At 47.6% G+C, this 25212-nt stretch overlaps 1 protein-coding gene across 4 annotated transcripts in view; it reads right to left on the reverse strand.

The window, feature by feature from the left end:
• The window catches only part of SKOR2 (SKI family transcriptional corepressor 2), a 78910-nt gene that overhangs the window by 35606 nt on the left and 18092 nt on the right, over positions 1-25212 (reverse strand). For 3 of the 4 annotated variants that reach the window (XR_008314801.1, XM_053289069.1, XM_053289071.1), the window contains exons 2-4: positions 12867-15259; positions 8940-9003; positions 7993-8067 (exon numbers count right to left, since the gene is read on the reverse strand). Coding sequence is in view for 3 of the 4 variants with exons in the window: in XM_053289069.1 (XP_053145044.1) it covers positions 7993-8067; positions 8940-9003; positions 12867-15259 (2532 nt within the window). In the remaining variant the exon portion in view is untranslated. The remainder of the gene's footprint in view (positions 1-7992; positions 8068-8939; positions 9004-12866; positions 15260-25212) is intronic. The other variant, XM_053289070.1, reaches the window with a different exon arrangement.

Below are 25212 nucleotides of genomic sequence, written 5' to 3' on the forward strand. Positions count from 1 at the left end.
TGGAGATTTAGTGATGTCTGGGGTTACAGGTGCGGGATCTGCTTTTTGTCTGTCATCTGGCTCCTAAAATAGGTTGCCAACTGACTGAAGAGTCCTGAAGGCTTCCCCACAATATTTTACATAATAACAAGCCAATACAATCTCCAGGACTGCTTCCAATAGTAACCTGAAGATTGATGCCAGTTCCTGAAGACTCCAGGTCAACCCTGAAAGGCTGACAGAAGTTCTCGGCATTCAAAAGCTGGCAACCCACTTCCTTCTCCTTCTGCTCCCCTTGAACTTCCGTGTCCACCTTTTGCGGGAATTAGGAGGGAGGAGCAGTGTGTTCATACATTTCACTTTGACAGCTATGGGGCTAAAATCCTTTATTACAGAGCAGGGGGGTCCCCAGCCTTGAGTTTTCAGATGTTGTTGGACTACAATTCCAATCATCCACCAGCCAAAGTGGCCATTGTAGCTGGGGGATGATGGGAGTTGTAGTCCAATAACTAACAAAATACAATAAATAACAATAAATAAATAACAATACATAGCAAAAGCATGCCACATATCATTTGGATCTCAGCCATTATGCCACAGTCACAGTCAACCTTTTGGCTGATTATTTTTTGGCAACGATTTTGACTGTTTGCAACTCCTGGGCTCCTTCCCACCCATAGCCCTCAGAGATGGCAAATCAGGATTATATCAACAGCATGGCTTTAAGGCCCTTGTCGACCTCCTGACTAACCCTGCACTTGCACGAGGATGTTGCACTAGCGTGAGGCTCTTGCACTAGCTCGTTGCACAAAGTCTGGAGCTTGCACTCCAGACCAGTCTGACATTACTAGCGCAGCCATGTTTGAGCGTGTGCAGCAAGGTGCACATCCTGTGACACGCCTTACATGCTTTGCAGGAAACCTTTGCACAAGAGTGCAAGAGCACAGAAGTGTAATTCCCAAAATCCCCATGAGTTAGCACAGTGAGGGGATCGTCTTGCACTAGACAACTTTGTGGTGCAAGCACAATGTTAGTCAGGATGTTGCCACTCCCAGGATAGCATGATGCAGTAAATTAAAGATCACACTGTTCTCTTGGAAAGTCCAGAGGGGCTTATGGAGGTTCCCCATGGTTTCTGATCCAGCCAGGCACTGGTCAGGTATGTGCCTTCTTATCATCAACAGTGCTATAGCACAGTGGTTCTCAATGAGGTTTCCTCCAAATGTGGCTGGACTACAACTCCCATTATTCCCATTTACAATTTATTGTAGCTGGGGGTGATGGGAGTTGTAGTTCAGCAACTTCTGGAGCAACCTTGGTTGGGAACCCCTGTGCTATAGCCTCTGGTGTTTCCAGACCATTTACCAAGTTCATTTCAGATGACGTGGCCTTTGATCTGATGCCAAAAACCTTCTCCTAATTAGTTGTTCTCTGCCCAACAAGTCTTGGTTGCTGTACACATGCTAAAAATGAGGATTAGCTAAATGCATGGAGGATACATCAATCAATGGATACTAGCCATGATAGATAAATATAACTTCCGTGTACAGAGGCAGCCACCTTTGAATAGCACATATCCTGGTAGGGAGAACAACAGGAAAAGTCACTTTGTTCATGACTTGCTTATGGGTTTCCCTAGAGACATCTGTCTGGCTGCTGTCCTAGAGAGGCCTTCATCTGATCCAGCCATGCAGGTCTTACATTAATATCTGTGACTGGGTCTTGATCACCTTCAGGACCTTCCAGAGACACCACAGCAAGAACCAGGGCAGCCAACCAAGAGGGAAAACTAGGCCAGTCTGCTCCTGCCAATGATTTTGCATGGTTTACAATGTGGGTTATCAACATTTCTTATTAGCACCTGGAGCTTGGCAGGTGATGATGCTTATCTCCTTATTTATTTTGTTTTATTTATTAAACTTCTATACCACCCAAACTTTCATCTCTGGGCGGTTAACATAAAAACAATTAAAACACATATAAAAAGTTAAAACCATGCAACAATTTAAAATCAGCCATAAAATTAAAACAGACAATGTTTAAAAGCTGGGAAAGCTTGGGTGAAAAGATGGCATCTCCTTGGCATCAAGTTATTTATTGTTTATTGTTGAATTTATATACCACCTTTCATTAAAAACAATCTCAAGGCGGTTTACAAAAGTTAAAAAACTTTTAACTTTTTTTTTTAAGTTGGTGAAATTCTACCATGCACCAGATATAAGCATGGTCAGCTGCTAATATCTATAGACTGAGCTCTTCCTAAAAATGCAAGAACATGAGCCAGTAAAAAGGTTGGCAGCCCAGATTCTAAATCATGCAAATACTCTACAGAAACACTGCCTTGGTTTTATCCTTCACCTGTAAGCATTTCTCATCCAAAATGCCTGTCAGCATGAATTTTGTTTTTCAGGCCATGTACTTGTGTGAAGGACTCCAGATAGAAGCTAGGGTAGATAAAAAGATGGAGGCATGGTTTGCATTTGAATATTTTGTCTTCCACAAGTGTGACTCTTTCAGAAAGTTCCAGCATTCCAAGGCCTAGTGCTCCCCGGAGTGATAACCTTGTATCGGAGCTGTACCATGTCTGACTGGGTGAGGAAGGGGCTTATTTAATTCCCCTGTATGCAGAAATCTAGGCTGACTACCTCAGTAAGAAACAGGTATAGGAACAAAGGCAGCTGCCTACTGAGTCAGACAACTGGTCCATCTAGCTCAGTATTGTTTACACAGACTGGCAGCAGCTTCTTCAAGGTTGCAGGCAAGAGGCTTTCTTAGCCATATCCTGGAGAGAGCAGGAAGGGAACCTGGGACCATCTGCATGCATGTATTTTTAAAACTTATGTAATAGTGATGCTACAACGCATAGTAGAGAATTAGTCAGGCACTTCTGTTTAGTTTTCCAAGTACACCTCCACATAGTATTTGGATATTTCATGAGCCCCAGCATACTGAAATTTATAGTTTTCCAGCATTTTTAGGTCTGGCTATGTCCACTGCTAAATAGTTTTTGAAATATTAAAAGATTAACAAACTTGACTTGTATTTTTGAGCTGATTTATTATTTATTTATTTATTTATTTATTTATTTACTTATAAATTTATATACCGCCTTTCATTAAAGCAATCCCAAGGTGGTTTACAGCAAACAAAATTTAACACAAGATGGTAAAAAAGACACAATTAAAATATTAAGGGGGGGGATATTAAACAAATCTGATTAAAAAATTTAAAACAAAAAGCATTAAAGCAATAAAGATTATAAAGAGCAGCAGCAGAGAATCAAATAAATGCCTGGGCAAAAAGCCAAGATTTTACATTTTTTCTAAAAGCTGTGATGGAGACTGAGGAGCAAATAACCACTGGGAGAGCATTCCAGAGTCTGGGGGCAGCAACAGAGAAGGCCCTGTCCTGCGTGCATAACAACCGAGCCTCCCTCATTGTCGGCAAAGTAAGAGCAAATGAATACAATCCTAGCTCATAAGCTTCAGCTCAGTATTCACAAGCCTGATTCTCTGTACATAGTGCCAAACTAAATATGTGTACAGTAACTCATATTATACATTTTTAATTTTTTTTAACCTGTAGCCCCTTCATAGCAATAAGCCCCTAGCTTATTAAATACCATGTGGGGTGGTCTGCAAAGGCTCCCCCTCCCCCTGCTGGCCTCTAGGGCCTCACAGGGACTATTTGAGCATATGTGGTGGCCATTTTTTAAAAAAATAAATGTTGTTTTTAAAAAATGGCCACTGAAACAAAATGGCCACCATGCATGCTCAAATGGACTCTGCGAGGCCTGGCATGGCCTAGGGCCTCACAGAGGCCATTTGAGCATACACGGTAGCCATTTTGTTTTTGGCGGCCATTTTTTTAAAAAAATAATTTTTAAAAATGGCTCCCCTCCTTTGGGTGGCGCCCAGGGCACATGCCCTGCCTGCCCTGCCTGCCCTACCCTAGATACGCCCCCTGCCTGAGAGAGTCATTGTGGCCCCACTCCCCTCACCAAAGGTCTAGAGGCTTGAATCTCACAAGTATTCTTTTGAAAGTGGGAATCCTCTTCTGCTTATAAGAGGGCTATTTCCAACTCAGCAGAAGAGAGTCACATGAAAGAAGTACAGAGAAGTGCTGCTGTTTGAGAGAGGTCTTGCGCACAGCATTGCAGAAGTGCTTTTCAAAACCTTTGAGGGTCTACTAGAGTGTGGATGCCACAGTTTTCATCTTAATTCTTAACCATGTTTCTTATACCATTACTACTATGAATATTTATATACCACTTTTCAACAAAAGTGTGCAAAACACAAGATGGATGGATGGATGGATGGATGGATGGAGCTGGTTCTCTGCCCCAAAGAGCTCAAAATCTAAAACAGTGTTCTACGTTTCAAGGCCCAGGACTCAGTGGCAGCTCCCATCAACCCCAAGTGGAAACCCTTGAAAGCCACTGCCAGTTACCCCTGCTAACTAAACAAAGAAGAGGCACCTTTTAAATTGGCGAGTGAGTCTCTTATATTTAGCAGGGGGAGAGCAACTGTCTCTATCCATCCCCAGCACAACATCCCTCCAGTGGCTGCTACTGGTGTCCACCTTGTGTTTCTTTTTATATTGTGAGCCCTTTGGGGACAGGGGACCACCCTATTCACTGATTTATTATTTATTTTTCTATGCAAACCACTTTGAGAACTTTTGTTGGAACGCGGTATATAAGGATTAGTAGTAGTAGTAGTTGTTGTTGTCGTCGTTTGACTGTGCAAACCTCCAGCCAAAGAAGAATACGCCACACTACCCACCCTGGCACTGCTCAGAAGCTACGATCCCTACTGCACTGTGCTATGGTAGAGCTCTAAGGGAAGAGCTGAGAAGGAGGACACTCCATGTGCTCCTTCCCAGATGTTACTTAGTGATGGGCGGGGAGGGGGACATTGAGCAGAACAGAGAGCCCTGGTGAGCCCCAGTAACATCTGGGAAGGAGCACATGGAGTGCTGCCAAGTGTCCTCCTTCTCAGCTCTTCCCTTAGAGCTCTACCAACAGGGCTCAGTTTCTCTTAAGGGGCCCCCTGATGCTGGGGAAAGTGCAGCAATGGGCAAAGGTGAGTGCCGTGGGAAATGTCTCGGAGGTTGAAGTTGTTGTTTTGCCAGAGCGACTCTTGTCTCGCTTGGAATCTAGTGACGATCCCTGATCCGCGCTGGAAGGATGCTGTTCTGGAGTTGGAGAGGGCCAAGATAGTTGCTTGGCCTCTGCTAAATATGCAAGAGTCGCCACTTTAAAAGATGCCTCTTTGCTCAGTTAGCTTGGAAGGATACTGAAGTGCAGCCTCTGAGACACTGGCCCTTTATGCACACATTATTGCCAACACTTGTACAGTCGGTGTACAGTGTACGCAGGTACAGATCTGTACACTAGACTAGGGAGAGGAGAGCTGGTCTTGTGGTAGCAAGCATGACTTGTCCCCATAGCTAAGCAGGGTCTGCCCTGGTTGCATATGAGACTTGATGTGTGAGCACTGTAAGATATTCCCCTCAGGGGATGAAGCCGCTCTGGGAAGAGCAGAAGGTTTCAAGTTCCCTCCCTGGCTGCACCTCCATGAGAGGGCTGAGAGAGATTCCTGCCTGCAACCTTGGAGAAGCCGCTGCCAGTCTGTGAAGACAATACTGAGCTAGGTAGACCAATGGTCTGACTCAGTATATGGCAGCTTCCTATGTTCCTGTGTACACAGATACAGTTATGCACACGTGCTGAATGAGGATACAGCCGTGCCCTTCCTATTTGTATCTTGCATATCAGGGGCCCTGTGCCCAGGTTCACTTTTAAAGGGAACACAGACACAGTTATCCACACACAAATATGTATGAGTATACAGACATCTGAGCACAGGTTCAGATGAGAAAGATATATATATACATATAAGCCGATACACAAGAATTTAGGGGTGTGCAGAACTGGTTCGAACTGAACAGGGTTCGATTCAAACTGGCCCAGTTCCACTGGTTCGAACTCAAACAAGACCAACCCCCACAAAAGAGGGTCAGTCTGATTTCTAACCCAACCAGGCCTGGCTTGGATCAAACTGATTTGGCCTGGTTCAGGGGGGCTTTGGTTGTAAAGGGGAATCCAGGGCGGGAATCCTACCTTTCAATCGGAGTGGTCATGCAAATGGCCTCCACACATGCACAGAGGTCCTGCAAACGGTCTCTGCGCATGCACAGAGGTTGGAACTGGGCTGTCACTGGCCCACCACACAGGCTGCGCTGCTGGGTGGGGAGCATCATTGGGGTTTGGAGGAGCTGCCTGCCACTACCACCCTGCCAGCTGTAAGGTGCCTGCTCTCTGCCCCCTGGATGCCCTCAGAACCCTTTGAAAAGTAGGATGACCCTTTGCTTGTTAAGGGAAGCCTTCACTGGATTCCCTTGACAAGCATAGCCCCCGAACTGGGTCAAACTGGGCCGAACCGTTTCAACCCTGGTTCAGCTTCAAGGTCTGAGCTGGTTCAAACACACCAGTTTGCAGACCGGCAGTTTGATTCGAATTCAGTTTGAATGCAAAATGAACCGCCAAAAATGGTTCCGTTCACATTCCTACAAGAACTTCTCATCTGTCTATGAAGACATACAAGAGTAAAACATTGGAAAACATGCCAGGAGGCGGAACAGCCTCCCCATCTAACACACAGCCTTCAGTTTCTCAGGGTGGGCTAGAGCCAAGGAGGCAAGAAAGAATCTGAGCATCCTCAATAATTCACTCCTGAATGTCTTCCTGCTGATTTGCCTCCCTGATGAGCCATTTCATAATTCCCTGGAAATAATTAAGCCAGATTATTGTTCAGCCTGCTCTAATATCAAATCCCCTCCCTTAAAAAAAAATAAAAAATCATCCATTCACTTTATTTAAAAGGCTATTGTCTTCCTTCCTTCCTTCCTCACCCCCGCCCCCTTCCCAAACTGGGCTTTTTAGTGGTGTCAGTTTCAGGAGCTCTAAAGGAACCTTTTGCAGTGGAACTAACATGCTGGATCATGCCCAAACACAAACGTTTCCAAGTTGTGTGGGTTGCTTTCTTTAGGATCCCGTTTCCACCAGCCGCTTCCACTCTAGTTGCAACACATACACTCACTCTCTCTCTCTCTCTCTCTCCCTCTCCCCCGGCTTGCTCTCTCTGTCTCATTTGACAGGCAAATTTGCAGACATAGCCTCGGGATAACAACCTCGTTTGACAGTCAATTAACCGTGAATAGTCAAAGCCAAGACCGTTTGCATTACATAAATGGAAAATTAGATTCCCTTTTTTCCCTCCCTCTCTCTCTCTCCCAAGAAACAAACAAAAAAAAATTCCTTTTCCTCCTTATAACCCTCCCTGGCAATAGACAACTTAGTATCAAAACTTCTAATCACGTCTTTCCCTCCCCCCACAACCCCTTGGAGACATTTAGCAATCAGTAAAAGGTGGTTCCATTTAATTTGTATAATGTAATTTTTGTCAATGTATTATACATTTTGTGTAGAGATCATTATCACGGAGATAATATAAATGTTGCCATAGATCTCATAAAACACCTTTAATGTCTCTCTGACAGATATTAAAAGCAATAAGCTGTGATCCTTTTTAATGGAAGGTTTCAAAGAGAACATTTCAATTATTGTCATTTTATGCGCTTTCTCCCCACCAGCCTGTTCTATTGTGTAACCCGGTATATTTCCGAAATTTCTTGCTGAAATATGCTCAGCAATTAATAATCTTATTGCTATTAACGCTGCTCTGCCCCTCCCTCTTTGCATTCTTCCCTTAGTTATTGTATCTATTTGGAATCCTGTTTCTTCTGTTTTAATTTTTTTTTACCCTTCTAGAAAAATATTCAGTCATTTGATTAGGGATGTTAAGGCTGCTATTCTAGGCACACCGATTTTGGAATAAGTACAAGTGAACCAAGTGGGGTTTACTCCCGAGTAAACATACATTGGGTCAGGCTGCACAAGTATTTAGTGACCCCCCCCCCGCCAAAAAAAAAAATCCTTCTTGAACCTACCTGCTATATTCCTCCAAAAGTCTCCTCCTGCATGTTCAGAGTCTGTGATGAAAAAAGTGTGCTCCTTGCTCTTATCTAAAAAGCAAAAGAACAAAAATGTGCAATATTTCAAAACACCAAGAACCCCCCCCCCCAACAAACAAACTAAAAAACTGAGGGTCACACGATTCGGCATGCAAGAACTGGGACATGCAGATAGAATAATGTGTGAATACTGCATTGCTGAACTGTTAGCATCCACAAACTATTATGTAACTTGTTTGATTAAATATATATTCATATCAGTGTCCATATCTATCTATATTATAGTTCAGGGTGACCTAGAATAGTTTCTTCAGTATCCATTTCACATATGACTGAAATTGCATATTATACACATTGGTATGTATAATGTGTGTATCTGTACCTCTCTGTGATATATACAGATATACTAAATAAATATGTGTGCATATGAATCTACACATGCACATATAAAAAATATTGTTGATTAGCATGACCGAAATATAATGGTCTACAATGCTCATTATATTCCTGTTAGTCAACAATAAATTTATACTATCCACTTTGATTAAGTGCATCCTTTCAGGAACCAGATACTATTTGTATGGTGTTCAAAGCAGTTTGCAGGTTTAAATATAGTCTCTGTGCACACATACACGCGCAGATAGACAGAGATTGTAGTGTATGTGTGTGTATATAATATATCTTATATATCTGCATAGATTATAAATACGTAATCTCTCTCCCTATCTCTCACTCATCACTCTTTTTCTATATAGATATATGTATACAGATATATGTCGACATATAGGCAGATTGATTGGCAGACAGATCGATGGACATTCAAGGTCGACAGCGGATCCAGGCGTGCGCTTCTCAATTAGGCGAATTCGCCAGCGGTCCTGGATCTGTCCTAGAGAGAAAATCCAAATCTCTTTGTTCCTTGCCTGAGAAGTTGTCTTCCTTGGCGGATACGACGACAACTTGATTTCCTTCCTTGCTTTTCTGAATCTACCAGAACGAAAACAAACAAGAATTTGTTTATTTTTTAAAAAAAAAAAACACACCCAAACACCCGACAACCACCATTTAATCGACGAGCAGACAATGACAGGGGAGCGAGAGCAGAGGTGAGCAGACGCCAAGGAAGCGAGAGAAAAGGAGAGCAAGTATTAAATCTGGGCGACTGTTGTGCGACCCTTGAGATGTTTCCTGGGCGTGCTGCCGTTACGTGCAGGGGGCAGAACTGGCATCCCCAAAACGAGTCTCTTGCACGACACAGTCGGATTTGTTGCGGGTCCACTGGCTGACACGGGTAGCCTCAGTTTCCCTGGGTGTGTGGCTATGGATGCCTTGAGGATCCCTATGACTCAAAGGGGATGGCGCAGGGGGGCTGCCTGCCGTCCTAGGTACACACTCCCCTTCAGAGGAAGTCCCCGGGAACTCGGTGGGACTTACTTCCGAGCAAGCTGCTGAGTCCTCGTGGTGGGCAAGATCCAGCCCAAAACCAAGTGCTGGGAAGTTTCATTCAGTTAGCACGTGGAAAAGAATATATGCCCCGATTCGGCTGGATCGTGCCCCTTGTTTACACAGAAGTAAATTCCATGTACTTTACTGAAAATAACTCCCTGTGGAAGGAGCAGGGCAGGGGCGTAGCTATAACGGAGCAGATGGGTTCAAAGAACCCGGCCCCCCCAGCTCCATCCCTCCCTATTTTCTTCATTATCTCCCTCACTCCGAGGAGGGGCCACGGGGCGAGAGGGGTGAACGCAGCCCCCTCTCCCCTAGATGGCTGTTGGGGGAAAGGAGCAGGCAAAATCGTGGCTCTAATCTATGGACGAGTATTTGCGAGGTCAAAGAAGAACACAGGAAACTGCCTTATTCAGACCCCGTCTGTCTAGCCCTGGACAGGGCCTGGCAGTGGCTTCTCCAAAGGTCCAGGCAGGGGGTCTCTCCCAGTTCTAGCTGGAGATGCTGCCAGGCAGGGACCTTCTGCATGCAAAGCAGACGCTCTGCCACTACATTCTGGGTACCAAACTCCAGGAAAGACCAAAACAGAGCGGCCCCTTTTTCGTTCTCAGCCTGGGGTCCCCGGATGTTGCTGGACTCCAATCCCTCCCTCGCCCTCAGCCACTACGGCTTGGCCTTTGTCGCTGGGGGTTATGGGAGTTGTACTCCTACCCCATCTGTGGACCCACGTGTGGGAAACTCGTGATCCAAACTGCACGAATGGAATCGAAGTCCACTGAAACGGCAGGGATTTCTCTCTCTTCAACACCACGATCCTAAGCGCATTTAAGGCGCCTGGAGGGTCTATATGCATAGTGGTTCCTATGCATACCTATGGGAGTGGACGCCCCAACACGTGGCAATTTACTTGTGAGGAAACATGCATAGGACCATAAGGACCATAAGAACAGCCCGGCTGGTTCAGGAGCAAAGCCTGTCTAGTCCAGCATCCTTTTTCACACAGTGGCCCACCAGATGCCTCTGGGAACCCTGGCTGAAGATCTTTGATTCCTACTGGGGAAAAGTTGCGCGGGTGCACTGCACACCTCGCCCTCTGATGTCAACAGGAGATTAAAGGCTGGCTGGGACCTTAGCTGGACCCGACTGCATTCTAGGGGAACTAGCACCAAGTTCTTTTTGACAGAAATGCCAAACCTGTTTCTGATCGCTGCTTCTTATTGTGGGCTGGGCCTCACCCAAGAATGCGTCTCCCTGCAAACTTTCCCCCCTGCAGATAGAAAACTATCATTTCAGGGAGGAAGATCCTCCCTTGCCCTGCTAGCTTTCTATGTGTAAGGTTTTCTGGTTTTCTTTTGTATTGAGGAACATCCAGCCATTTTATCCTCTGCCAGTAGACCGAATTAAAGGTAAAGATAAAGTGTGCCGTGGAGTAGATTTCTAGATTTCGACTCCTGGCACCCACAGAGCCCTGTGGTTGTCTTTGATAGAATACAGGAGGGGTTAACCATTGCCATCTCCCACACAGTATGAGATGATGCCTTTCAGCATCTTCCTATATTGCTGCTGCCCGATATAAGTGTACCAGCAGGGATTCGAAATAGCACAGCCCAAATACAGGTTTGCTACCTCATCTGCTGCCAGTTTGAACTGGGACTTCCAGCCAATGGGGCCCGATATCTGAGTGGGTGTGAGACTGAGGTGCAGAAGTCACGTTTACACGGATGGTTACATTGCACTAGCTGCATTTCCCACCCCACCCTAATAATAAGGTCCCTTCATCAGCTCGACTTCCGCGCTCACAAAATACAGTCCACACACCAATTTCAAAGTCACTATGTTAAACGCAGAGGGAGGAGTTACTTCCAAAAGCAGTTAGGTGGTCTTGCCTTTTGGAGCGCGAGAGCAAGTTCCCAACCTGCCCATTCCGGAATATTAGAGGAGAAACCACAGTAGAAGGCAAGCAGATTTCAGCCGGTTTTGCTCAGTGAAATGGGTGGGGGCGGTGGGGTGGGGTGGAATAGGGATCCGTATAAAGGGCTGCAGATCAGGACGCTTCAATTTGGCTTCAAGTCTGGTTGTCCACTGTAAAAGTGGCTGCTGCTTGCCTTCCAAAAGGTCTTTCCCATTTGGGGTTGTCTGCAATAGATCAGGGGTTCCTCGGACTTAGATCGCTACATGTTATTGGACTACAACTCACATCATCCCCAGGCTGAATGGATGATGGGAGTTGTGGTTCAACAGCATTTGGCCTGTGGTGGCCCAGGGTTGGGAACCCTGCAGAACATAAGAACATAAGAACAGCCCTGCTGGATCAGGCCCAAGGCCCGTCTAGTCCTCCATCCTGTTTCGCACAGTGGCCAACCAGATGCCTCTGGAAGCCACAGACAGGAGTTGAGGGCGTGCCCTTTGTCCTGTTGTTACTGGTACTCTGCAACTAGTACCCTGCAACTGGTACTCATCCTGAGTTATGTTTATTGGACAGAATTGTCCAGCATCCCCTTGACTTCCTTCCGCAATGAAATACCTCCAGATAGATAGATAGATAGATAGATAGATGGCACGATCCGGCCAAATGCAAGCACTTTTAAATTCCATTGATTGCAGAGGGATTTAAACTTGTGCTTAGCTCTTTCATCGATATCAACAGAACCAATACACACACACACACAGAGTGGTGGGGGTGGGGGAGAGAAAGAGTGGTGTGTGTGTGTCAGACTGTTAGAAACACTGGCTACATGATGAGGAAAAGTGATGAGGAAAAGTTGCCTAACTTGTCCTTTTCATTTCCATGGGACTACTTTGAGTAATTTCCCCCATGTCAGTCATTGGGCCATTTATGAGAAATCAACTCTATCATTTCGTTGGGGGGGGACCGCCCCCTTCCCCGCCCCCGCCACTGACACGATCCATTCCTGGTCCAGCATTTCAAAAACCCCACTGATTTCAATGGGATTGGGCGCTGAGCGTGTGCAAATCTCTCTCGTGGGAATCAGTGGGGCTGAATTCTGGCGGGATCGTGGCTCCTGTTTCTTAGACCCATTGCCTTCCTTCCCCCCACCCCGCTTCAGAGAAATGTGGGGGGAAGGGAACAAGGTAACCTCAAGGGGCGAGATTTGCCATTCAACTGATGAACCGGCTGAAACTGACACGGGAAGTCGGCCTGCACAGACCGAGAACCATTGTCTCTCCTCCTGCCCGTGGAGAGAAGCCTCGTAGATTTCGCTTCTCTGGATATAAAGGGCGGGGGAAAGGCAGGCAGGCAGGCAGGCGGTGGGTGGGGCGGCGGGGGGGGAGGAGGCCGTGCTCGATCCATCTTCCTCTCCCCGCATCTGGAAGCGACTCAGCCTAGAGGTGCATTTCAATAAAAATAATTGGCTTGAAGGAGCCTAGAGGGGGGTATTTACATCTTTGTAAGGGGGCGGCGGCTGCTCCTCGGCTGATGGATGGTGCGCTGGGCTGCTCCCGCCGCTGCTCCCCGCTTTTGGGGGGCAGGTGGGCAGAGCAGGAGGAGGAGGAGGAGGAAGAGCCAGCAGCTGCTCCGAATGGGGGCAACCGGGTTTCTCCTCCTCTTGGGTCGGCCTGCAGGAGGCCAGAGGGAAAGGCCCCGACGGGGCAGCGGCCGGAGCGTTCGATCTTTCCCGGACTGCTCCCTTGTCCGTCAGTCCCCGGCTCTGGAGGTAGCGGCTGGCCACCCCGACGGGATCCACCCCGCCCTGCTCGCCCTCCTCCTCCTCTTCTTCCTCCTCCTCCTCTTCTTCCTCCTCGTCGGGCTGTTTATGACTCTCAACGTCCACCTCCGGCTCTTCTTCTTCCTCCTCCTCCTCCTCCTCCTCCTCCTCACTGCTGTCCTCGCTGGGGTAGCTGCAGCTGGTGCCCCCCGGGGAGAGGAGGCGGTGCCCCGAGGGCTGGTGGGGACGATCGCAGCCCCCTTGCTCCGGCTCGGGGGGCAAGAGCAGGAGAGGCGGGGGAGAGGCCGAGGAGCGGGGCTGGTGGTGGTGGTGGAGCTTGGCCAGGCTCTCAGAGTCCTCTTTGCCCCCCACTGGACGGAAGGCGCTGGAGTGGTGGTAGGAGGAGGCCCCTTTGCCCCGGGGCTGCCCTTCCAGCGGGTGGGGCTGGTGAGCCGCGGCGCCGCGGGGCCCTCCTCCCTCTGCCCCGGGAGAACAGGCCGCCTCGCCGCCGCCCTCGAAGCCCCGCGGGTGCTCCCTGGTGCTGCCAGTGCCGCTGCTAGCCTGGGGGGCGGCGGCCGCGGGAGGCGTGCCCAGCCCAGCCGCTCCCGCCTCGCTGCTGGGGTCCGCCAGGTCCAGGAAGGCTTGGCGCAGCAAACTGGGGCTCTCCCCTCCCAAGGCCGAGCAGCTGGGGGGCTGCGGGGGAGGCTGCAGGTAGGTGGGCAGGCCCGGGAGCCCCCCCGGGGCGCGAGGCGGCCAGAACATGCAGAAAGGCGGGTAGAAAGCCGCGGCGGCCGCGGCAGCGTCCTTCCTGGTGCCGGGCCAGAAAAGCCCCGAGAGTCCGGCTCCTGCCGTCGGGGCGCCCCCGGCCGCTTTGTGTCCCGCGGGCCCCCCTTGCCCCGCCACGCCCAAGCCGTCGGAGTCCTCCTTCTTGTGGCAGAGGCTGAAGGCCGCCGCGGGGAAGCCGTAGGGGTGCGGGAAGAGCCCCCCGCAGCCGGGAAACTTCTGCAAGACGCCCCCGAAGGAGGACCCCTTGCTGGGCACCGGGATGACCGGGTAGCTCCGCGGCGTCTTGCCGCTGCCTCCGTGGGCCGCCGCCGCTGCTGCCGCCGCCGCGGCAGCCACGGCTTCTTGCAGGTCGTCGTCGTCGTCGAAGCGGCCTCGCTTCTGGTGGAGATCCGGCGGAGGCGGAGGCGGCGGCGCTGCCAGGAGGTGGGGGCTCAGCAGGCCTCCCCCGACGCCCACCACGGCCGCCTTGACGGAGCCCAGCGGGTGGCAGTGGCCCGCCGGGCCGCCGCCGCCGGGCTGGTGGTGGGCCTGCGAGGCCTGCGGGAGGGCCCGCTTGCGGCTGCCGCCGTTGAACATGGCCTTGACGTCCTCCCAGGCGAAGACCAGCTCGTCCTGCGGGGTCTTGTCGGTGAGCTTGAGGTGGCGCCGCCAGGAGTTGAAGTTGGCGGCGTCGGGCTGCGTGTACTTGGCGTCGGGCGTGCGGTGCGAGTGGAAGATGAACTTGTTGGGCGAGAAGTACATGCTGCAGTAGCTGCACTTGATGCACTTGGCCCGCGAGCTGTTGTAGCGCGCCGGGATGAAGCTGCCGCGGCAGCCCCAGGCGCACTCGTGCGACACGTCGAAGGCGAAGTTGTCCGGCAGCTTGGGCGGCCGGTTCTCGCCCAGGAAGGACTTGCAGAGGCGCTCGGCTTCGCGCTTGGTGATCATGCCGCAGCGCCGCGACGAGATGGGCATGGCCCCGGCCCGCCGCAGGATCTCCAGCTGCACCGGGGTGCACTGCACGCAGGTGATGCCCAGCGCCACCCGACGGTTGTGGATCTCGTTGTAGCTGAAGTTCTTCAGCAGCGTGTTGGAGATCTGCGCCAGGCACAGCCGCTCCTGCCCGTCGATCACCAGCGACACGATGGGGATGCCGTAGAGGATCACCTGACCCACCTGGTTGGGCTTCATGGCGCTCGAGTGGGTGGAGCCCCGCGGGGGCGGCGGCGGCGGGGGCTGCGCTTGGCTCAGCGAGTCCGCGGCGGAGAAGGCGTTGGACGGGGCGGCCAGGAGCAGGTCGGTGGGGCCTGGCAAAGGGCTGCTGGCCATGGTGCCCGGGCCCCTCGAGGCTCCTCGGCAAGCTGCTGGAGAGAGAAAGAGAGCAGGCAATGAGGACTAGCGCCTTGGCGAATGGGTAATTGACTAATCTTAGGAGCATAGGAAGCTGCCATATCCTGAGTCAGACCATTAGTCCTAGCTCAGTATTGTCTTCACAGACTGGCAGCGGCTTCTCCAAGGTTGCAGGCAGGAGTCTCTCTCAGCTCTATCTTGGAGATGCTGCCAGGGAGGGAACCTGGAACCTAGATGCTCTTCCCAGAGCGGCTCCATCCCCTAAAGGGGATGTCTTACAGTGCTCACACATCAATCTTTCTGCACGACTCATTCATAACTGAAATTTAATTGAATGTGCATGAGAGCTACACCTTTTTGAGCTACTGAGGGAACTAAGAGACAAACCACCATTAAAACAGGGATTCCCAACTGTTGTTGGACTACAATTCCCATCATCCCCAGGCACAATGGAAACTGTGGCTGGGGGTGATGAGGGTTGTAGTCCAACAACATCTGTGGTCGTCTGGTTGGAAACACCCCCCCCCCCCATTTCAAACTTGAAAATGACTGCTCATTGCTAGCATTGGAGGGGAAGGCCATCTTTAAAGTTTTCTTTTTATTCCTGTGTGCTGTTACAGACCCCAGCATCAAAAGAGCCTCCTGGGAGTAAGCCCTGTTAAGGACAGTGGGACCCCTCTCTGAGTCAACATGCATAGGCTTGCACTGTTAGTTGATTAACCTACTGATTAAACAGCCTAGTCCTAGGCATGCTTTTACAGAAGTGAACCCTAATGTGTTGGGGTGGACCTTTATTTAATTAATGTATTAATTGTATTTGTACACCGCCCCAAACCTCCATCTCTGGGCGGTTTACAACAACATAAAACAAATTAAAACAGACATAAAAATCTTAAAATGATTTAAAACCAAGTCTAGTTTAAAAGCCTGTGTGTGGTGAGGGGGGTGTCTTTAAAGACTTCTTAAAAGTTGTCAGGCCTTAGCACAGGTAGGTGTGTCTAGGACTGCAGGCGTAATGAGGGCAACTTCCAGGTGTGTAGTCTGCTGTGGTATCAAAACAACACAGAAACCTGTTGGTCCTTGAGACTAACCAATGCATTTTGGCACCAGATGCCCTATAAGCCTCCAGGGGGTGCAAAAAGGTACACCCACAAGATCTCTAAGTGCAGAGCCAGATGTAGTGGCTAAGAGACAGAGCTGCTGATCAGAACCAAACCCTGCCTTTGCCATGAATTCAACAGGTGACCTTGGGCAAGCCACACCCTCCCAGCTTCAGTTTTCCCCTGCTGCCCCCATTATCATGGAGATAATGATATTCACTTACCTTATAGGGTTGGTGTTAGGAAATTACATCAAGATACATGTGAAGTATTTTGCATGCTCACAGTTAGTTATATTGGGTTGGATCCCATCTAGCACTTCTGTGAACAGCAGAAGCCCTTTCATGCAAGGGGAGGGGCAATTTTTATTTGTTTGTTTGTTTATTTGATTTCTATACCTCCCTTCCAAAAATGGCTCAGGGCGGTTTACACAGAGAAATAATACATAAATAAGATGGATCCCTGTCCCCAAAGGGCTCATATTCTAAAAAGAAACACAAGATAGATACCAGCAACAGTCACTGGAAGTACTGTGCTGGGGGTGGATAGGGCCAGTTACTCTCCTCCTGCTCAATAAAGAGAACCACCACATTAAAAGGCGCCTCTTTACCAAGTTAGCAGGGATCATAATCTTCTGTTTTTGCATGAATTCCCCCTTTCCTCTGCAACTCCTCTGGAAACATGTCTTTGAGGGATGGGGGACCCTCAGGAGCAGATGTCCAGGAGGCACCGGGAAGAACAGAGGGAAGGGAAACTGGCAAAAACGGCCCTTTTCCTTGTCTGAATGGAGGTGCTAGTTGAGGTCCAACCCACCATTTTCTGCATGTTGGTTGTGGAATAAATTTGCAGGGTACTGTATTTCTCACTCCTCCATCTTCTCAGGGAGAAGAGCTGGTCTGATTGATTGATTGATTGTATACTGCCCCACATAAAAATCTCTGGGCGGTTTGCAATTTAACCCAAACAACTAAAACCTAAAAATCATGTTAAAACAAATTCAAAGTTACCATAAACTTTAAAACTTTACATAAAATTAAAGTTAACATAAATAAAACATAAAACTTTAGCGCTACCGTCTTGTGGCAGCAAACATGATTTCTCCCCTTTGCTAAGCAGGGTCTGCCTTGGTTTGCATTTGGATGGAAGACTACATGTGAGTGCTGTAAGCTATGCGCCTTAGGGGATGGGAGCGTTGACTGAGTAGCAGAGCATCCGCTTGTATGCAGAAGGCCTCAGGTTCATTCCCTGGCATCTCAGGTAGGGCTGGGAGAGAGTCCTGCCTGGAACCCTGCAGAGCCACTGCCAATCAGTGTAGACAATACTGAGCTAGATGGACCAAGGGTCTGACTCAGTATAAGGCAGCTCCCTATGTTCTCCTCAGCACTAGAAAACCTAATTCAGCCAGATATTCACTTTTCTGAGACTGAGATTTCACTAGCCTGCCTTCACAGCCAAAAGTACTAAAAACATAGTGGTGGTTTTTAAAAAAACACATATTTTTAAAGGGAACTCCATTTGTCAGAGTGCCAAATTTTGTGCCCTGTATGCTCACATTGCGCGGGGGATGGCAGTGGTAAACCTCTCCTGTATTCTACCAAAGACAACCACAGGGCTCGACATTCATTCTATGGCACACTTTACTTTACTTTACCAACCCTTACACATAACTGTAGAATTGCCAGGATTCAGAAGCAGCTTCAGTCATGGAGAAACAAGGTGAATGCTTAGCAACTTGTACTGTTCAACAACTATGCTCTTGCAATGTTAAATCTGTGTCTGGGCTGTACCACTTCAGACTGCAGGTGGAGGAGGCACATGGGTCGAATGTCCTTCTAAATCCCCCAACCCCACAAAAAGCATATAAGGAAAGATTCTGGCTAGTTCTCTGTGTATAGGAATGCCTCTGGACGGAGGAGGAGTCAGTCATGTGGAACCTGCAGTCTCAAAAGGTACAGCCCAGACACAGGCATACCAACTCAGTGAGGACTAGGCCAGTGTGTACTGCATTCCCTTGTTGAGGGCTGAGCTTATATCTATTCAGTTGATTCCTTGTGACTTTCCCCTTGGTTCTGTCATCAGTTACCAGAGTCAGTAATGTGGCATTCTGCATGAGCTGGCAGGTGCTTTCTACAGTCTAGCAGTGGACTGAATAGGCCAATGCTATTGCATACGGCATGTGTGTGTACAAAGAAATGGAATAGATAAGTGATGGCAAACAAAATTTTAAATATGTATTTTAAAATATTGGACACAGCTCCACTTCAAAGTTAGTAGAGGAAAGGCTTCAGTTGAACTCTAAACCAGCTTTAAATCCAAGGCTGCATTCACACAATCACAAGGCTCCTGGTTAAAACGTTAACCAGGATTAGTGTATCCAGTGGAGATGATTGTGAGAACCTAGAATTTCAGGGCAATCCTGGTCAAACCCCTCCAGTTAATCAGCATTTAACCAGGATAGAAAACAGGAGGTTTGACCAGGATTGCCCTGAAATTCTGAGTCCTCACAGTCAAGTCTGCTGGGCCCACTAATCCTGATTAATTTTTTTAACCATGATGATGATGATAAAAATGATTATTTATTATTATTGTTGTTGTTTACACAGTCAGACAGGTGTTTTTGACTGGCTTGTTTTATCCAGACATCGAGTCCTTCCCAAGGACCTGGGATGGCTGAATTTTATTATCAATGTTGTTGCTGTTATTATTATAGATATCGTCGCAGAATATAGGCTGTTCCCAGTAAAGTTGCTTTTTGTAATTGGCTGGTGGTGATTTCTGTGGCCCCTATGGTGTTGAGGTGCTCTTCAAGTTGTTTTGGAATTGCACCTAGGGCACCAATTACCACTTGGATTATTTGGGTCTTTTTCTGCCACAGCCTTTCAATTTCAATTTGTAGATCTTTGTATTTTATTTTTTCTATTTCTTTTTCTTCTATTCTGCTATCCCCTGGTATTGCTATGTTGATTATTTTAACTTGTTTTTCTTTCTTCTCGATTACAGTTATATCTGGTGTATTGTGTGGCAGATGTTTGTTTGTAGTCGGAAGTCCCATAATATTTTTGCATCTTCATTTTCTACAACTTTTTCAATTTTATGGTCCCACCAATCTTTGGCTACAGGTAGCTTGTATTTTTTTTGCAGATATTCCAGTGTATCATCCCTGATTCCTTGTCATGCCTTTGTTTGTAGTCAGTCTGTGCGATCTTTTTACAACAGCTGATGAGGTGGTCCACTGTTTCATCTGCTGCTTTACAAAGGCGGCACTTGCTGTTTGTTGTTGACTTTTCTACTTTTGCTCTTATTGCATTTGTTCTTAGTGCCTGTTCTTGTGCAGCCAGTATTAAACCCTCTGTTTCTTTCTTCAAGTTGCCATTCTTAAGCCATTGCCAGATCTTGGTGATGTCTGCTTTTCCACTTACATTGTGCAAATATTGACCATGCAGTGCTTATCTTTCCATTTTTCTGCTCGGTTCTTGACTTGTTCTTTCTTGTAGGCCTGCTTTGTTTCATTGGTGTTGAATAGTTTTTTGTTATTGACCATTTTAAGTGCATCTTCTTCACTGTCCTTTATATATTCTTCAAGGCCTCTTTTCTCCTCCTTTACTGTTTGATCAAGGCCTCTTTACTGTTCGAATTATTATTATTATTATTTTATTCCCTTTTGGTCTGTAGTTATCTAATGTATATGTTTTACTTGAGCCAACCAGAGAACAATTATGGAGAGGCTAACAGAGTTGTTTATTATTATTTATTATTATTATTATTATTAATTTATTAAAACAACTCTGTTAACAGATAACAGACCATAAAATAAAATTAAAAAATAAAATACAAAGCAATTTAAAAACTCTTTTTAAATCAGTTAAAATCAAATTTAAAAAATCAAAATTTAAATGTAAAAGGCCGGAGTGAACAAAAAGGTCTTCACCAGGCATCTACAAGAACAAAGTGATGAAGCCAGGTGGACCTCACTGGGGGAGGCTATTCCATAAATGGGCTGCAACCACTGAAAGGGTCCTCTCCCTACCAGCCACCCGCATCACCTCATATGGCAAAGTCACTCGGAGCAGTGCCTCTGAAGATTATCTTAAGGTCTGGGTTGTGACACATGGGGCAAGGCGCTTTCTCAGGTAACTCGGTCCCAATCCATTTAGAGTTTAAACCGGCACCTTGAATTGGCCCTGGAAATGGACTGGGAGCCAGTGCAGCTGATGAAAAAATGGTATAATATGCTCAAAACATCCAGTCCCAGTTAACAATCTTGCAGCCCTGTTTTGTACCAGCTGCAGTTTCCAGACTATTTTCAAAGGCAGCTCCAGGTACAATGCACTGCAGTAATCTAAGCGAGAGCTTATCACCAGAGCATGAGTAACTGTGGCTAAGCAATCTCTATCCAAGTACGGCATATCAGCCAAAGCTGATAAAAAGGCGCTCTGAGCCACAGAGGCCACTTGAGCCTCTAGTGACAGTGCTGGATCTTGAGCACCTCCAGACTGCAGACCAGTGTTCCCTCTAACAGGGATTCCCAGATGTTGTTGACTACAACTCCCATAACCCCCAAGCAAAGGCTACTGCAGATGGGGATGCTGGGCATTGTAGTCAACAACATCTGGGAATCCCTGTTAGAGGGAACACAGCTGCAAACCTAGTCCTTCGGGGGGGGTGCAACCCCCTCTAGAACAGGCTGGACATCATTCACCCGGGCAGAGGAACCGCTGACCAGCAGTACTTCTGTGTGATCTGGATTGAGTCTTGACTTGTTCACCCTCATCCAGTCCATTACTGTGTCCAGGCACTGATTCAGGACAGTCACCACCTTACCTGCATCTGATGAAAGAGACTGATATAACTGAGCATCATCCACATACTGACAACCCAGATTTCATGTAGATGTGAAACAGCAGAGGGGAAGGAATGGAACCCTGCGGAACCCCAAAACACAACTACCAAGGGGTTGGGCAGTAATCCCCCAGCACCACCTTTTGGAAATGGGCCTCAAGGTAGGAGCGGAACCACCTGCAAGCACACCAAACTTGGCGAGCCTATCCAAAAGGATACCATGGTCAATGGTATCAAAAGCTGAAGAGAAGCCAAAGAGAATTAACAGGGTTGCATTCCCTCATCTGTCTCTCTACACAGGTCATCCCGCAAGGTGACCAAAGCAGTTTCTGTTTCAAAGCCAGGCCTAAAGCCTGATTGAAATGGATCTAGATAATCTGTTTACTCCACAAGTGTCTGGAGCTGGTCAGCCACTACATGCTCAAGTATCTTGCCCAGGAAGAGAATATTGACCAGAGGCCTATAATTGTTTACATCCTCTGGGTCCAAACTGGGTTTCTTTAGGAGTGGCTGAATAATGGCTTCCTTCAATGGAGCTGGGACAACTCCCTCTCTCAATGAGGTGTTTAGAACCTGCTGGACCCAGATAAAAATTCCCTCCCTACTAGATTTAATAAACCATGAAGGGAAAGGGTCAAGCAAGCACGTGGTTGGCCGAACTCGAACACCTTGTCCACGTCTTCGGGGACCTATAATCGAAACTCCCCCAGCAAAAACTGGACTAGGAACACCTCTCCCAATGACACTGTATCAGCTGTAGAGTCCAACTTCGTGACATTTTTGCAATAGTGTGAATACAGCCCAAGTTTACCTGATTTTGCTAGTGGGAGAGAATTACATTCTCAGTCATTGATCTAGCTATTCGGTTGATGACTTATTTCTAATTGCAATTTGTAAACACTTTGGCAGAGGAATTCTGACATGTCTCAGTTAAATTTGTCAAATAGAACTGGTCAGGCTCAAGACTGCATAGATGTTACACCCTCCACAAAGAATTTGGCACTTTCTGGGCAATTGTGCAGAAATGAAGGCCAGCCCTGCCAAAGTGCAGGAAATGGCTTGGGCCATGTCTGTTGCAGTAATAAACACCCTAATTTGCCTTGATGGTTTGGCTCACTCTGGTTATGTCTAATATTAAGACAAAAGTTGCAAAGCGCTTTGTATACTGAAAACTGCAAGAGGATGAAGATAGCGAGCATATACTACTGCTGCTAGTCATTGTACTGGATGGAGCAAGACTTAGTATTTATATACTGCTTTTCCACAGAAGTTCTCAAAGTGGGAAGAGGGGAAGAGGGAGGGGGATGGGGAGGAGGAGGAGAAGGAGAAGTTATGTCCCCCGAAGGGCTTACGATCCAGCAGTAGCCTTGGGGATTTTGGAGCATCTCCCTAAAGAGGTTCTGCAAGGTTCTCCAATGTGAAGTTTAAGGCTTAGGTATCCTCACAGGCATTTGAGTCTAAAATGGTTCAATTGTAAAGCCACTCCTGCTGACAGTTTATTATATTCATTTCTACAACATTTATATCCCACCTTTCCATGTGCTCACTGCTCAAGATAGCCTGTGTGCCTAACAAATGAAACCAATAGATTTTTTTAAAAAAAATAGTGGTAGCATTCTACAGACACTGAGGCTGCAATCCTAAGTGCACTTACAAGGCAGTAAATCCAATTTAATGTAATGGACCTTACTTCTGAGTAAGGATGCATAGGATTGTGCTGCATGAATGCAACTCTAGGCACACTTGCCTAGGAATAAGCCCCATTAAACACAGTGGGAATGAAGTTCTGGGAAAATATAGGGTTGGGGATTGCATAGCATGGAATGCTGAAACCAGAAGGAATGATATAAAAGACGAAAATAAAATCAGCATTGGCAACAAACCAGTAATTCAGCTTAGCATTGATGTAAAAAGACCTTCCAAAGCAAAAAGGTGAATGGGTGTTTCAGCCCCTCCCAGGATCTTTCTAGTGGAGCTGGGGATGGTCACCCCTTTACCTCTTGAGTGTGTGTGTTTGAGATCATTGGGGGAGTGGAGTCTCAGGGCATCATGGTCTTGGTGATGCAATCTTGCCGAAGCAAAGAGCTCCAGCTCTGGGCAGAGCCTGGATGGAAGACCGCCTGAGAATCCCAGGTATGCCTCCTTGAACTTCAAGATGGAACAAAGGCAGGATAATACACACACCCCACATACACACACACATGAATCTTCAGGTGTCTCAACTTGTTTCTTCCTAAACACCCAAAGGAATGGTGGGCAAAGGCGCATGTCCCTTGGGGAGCTGCATCCTGTGGGGGTTCTCAAATGAAGGTCCCCAGATGTTTTTGGATGACAGCTGCCATCCTCCTCAAATTTATGACCGGGGATGATGGGAGCTGTATTCCAACAATATTGGGAGACTCACGTTGGAGAACCCCTGGCCTAATGATAAGCCTGGGTCTTGCCTAAGAACCAGTAAGGGGAATGACCTGAGCCACCTCTGCTATATTCCCAAAGGCCCAGCTTCTTTCTGTAAATCATACAGGAGTGTGACCAAGTGGTCTAAGGCACTGGATTAAGGGCCCAGTCCCTTGGGGCTTGTGGGTTCGAATTCCAACACTACCAATGGGATTCTTTGGGGCTGGGGCCGTAGCTCAGTGGCTGAGCATCTGCTTTGCATGCAGAAGGCTCCAGGTTCAATCTCCAGCATCTCCAGGTAGGGCTGGGAAAGACATCTGCCTGAAACCTTGGAGATGCCAGTACCAGTCAGTATTGACAATAATGATCTTGATGGGCCAACGGTCCAGCTCATCATAAGGCAGTTTCCTATGTTCTTATGTTTTGACTTCCTGCACAGAGGAACAGGAAATAATCTATTAGATCAGGCATTCCCAACATTGGGTCCCCAATGCTGGGACTACAACACCCAAGGCCATTGTGGTGGGGAGTGATGGGAGGTGTAGTCCAACAACATCTAAGGATGCAAGGCTAGGAACTTTTGTATTGCCTGATCTTAAAAGAGAGCAGGTGTTCATCTGCAGAGAGGAACTGTCCTGTTTCAATCTTTTAAAAGTAGAATTGTTGCATTCTGTTGCAATACTGTTGGGAGCTGCTATGTAAGGATGAAAAAAATAATTTTAAAAGAAATACTTACAGTAAATGAAGGCAAGGTACTAATAGGGTAGGTAGCAATGATGTAGCACTAATCACATCAGACCATATTGTTTTTCTTTCATAGAGACTCTTGTGCCCTTAACAGCTATTTTTGTCAGCAGGAATTCAACAGGTGCAGCTTTTCCTGGCATGATGATGCAGCTATGAAGAAAGCTGTGGTGGCTGAATTCCTATCTATCATGCAGCCTCTTGAAAGCACAGAGGTGCTGTTAGGAAACAAGGCAGCAACCCTCTCCCAGTGGTGGAAATGCAGGGAGAAATATAAGTACGTTTTCTCCAAGCAGCTGCTTCCAAAAACAGATGCTTATGACTGGAGACAACACCCTTGTGTTTACAGATGGCCACAGATGAAATAACAGAGCTACCACTCCTGGATTAGGAACAGAGGAAGCTGCTGTATGCCGAGTCAGACCACTGGTCCATTCTAGCTCAGTATTGTCTACACTGACTGGCAGCAGCTCTACAAGACTCTCCCAGCCCTACTTGGAGATGCTGCCAGGGACTGAATCTGGGACCTTCTGCTACATGCAGATGCTCTCCCACTGAGCTACGGAGCCACCCCCTGAAGGGAACATCTTACTGTGCCCACGTGGAGCCCCTCATCCAAATGTAAACCATCAGACCCTGCTTAGCAAAGGGGGCGATTCATGCTTGCTACATAGCCACCTAATGATGCAGCGGGGAAGTAACTTGCCTAGGGAGCAAGAGGTTGCCGGTTCAAATCCCTGCTGGTCTGTTTCCCAAATTATGGGAAACACCTATATCAGGCAGCAGCGATATAGGAAGATGCTGAAATTGATCATGGGATCATAGGAAGCTGCATAGGAATCATAGGATCATAGGAAGTCAGACCATTGGTCCATCTAGCTCAGTAT

Source organism: Hemicordylus capensis, chromosome 2, assembly GCF_027244095.1.
Source record: "Hemicordylus capensis ecotype Gifberg chromosome 2, rHemCap1.1.pri, whole genome shotgun sequence".
NCBI classification, from domain to species: Eukaryota; Metazoa; Chordata; class Lepidosauria; order Squamata; family Cordylidae; genus Hemicordylus; species Hemicordylus capensis.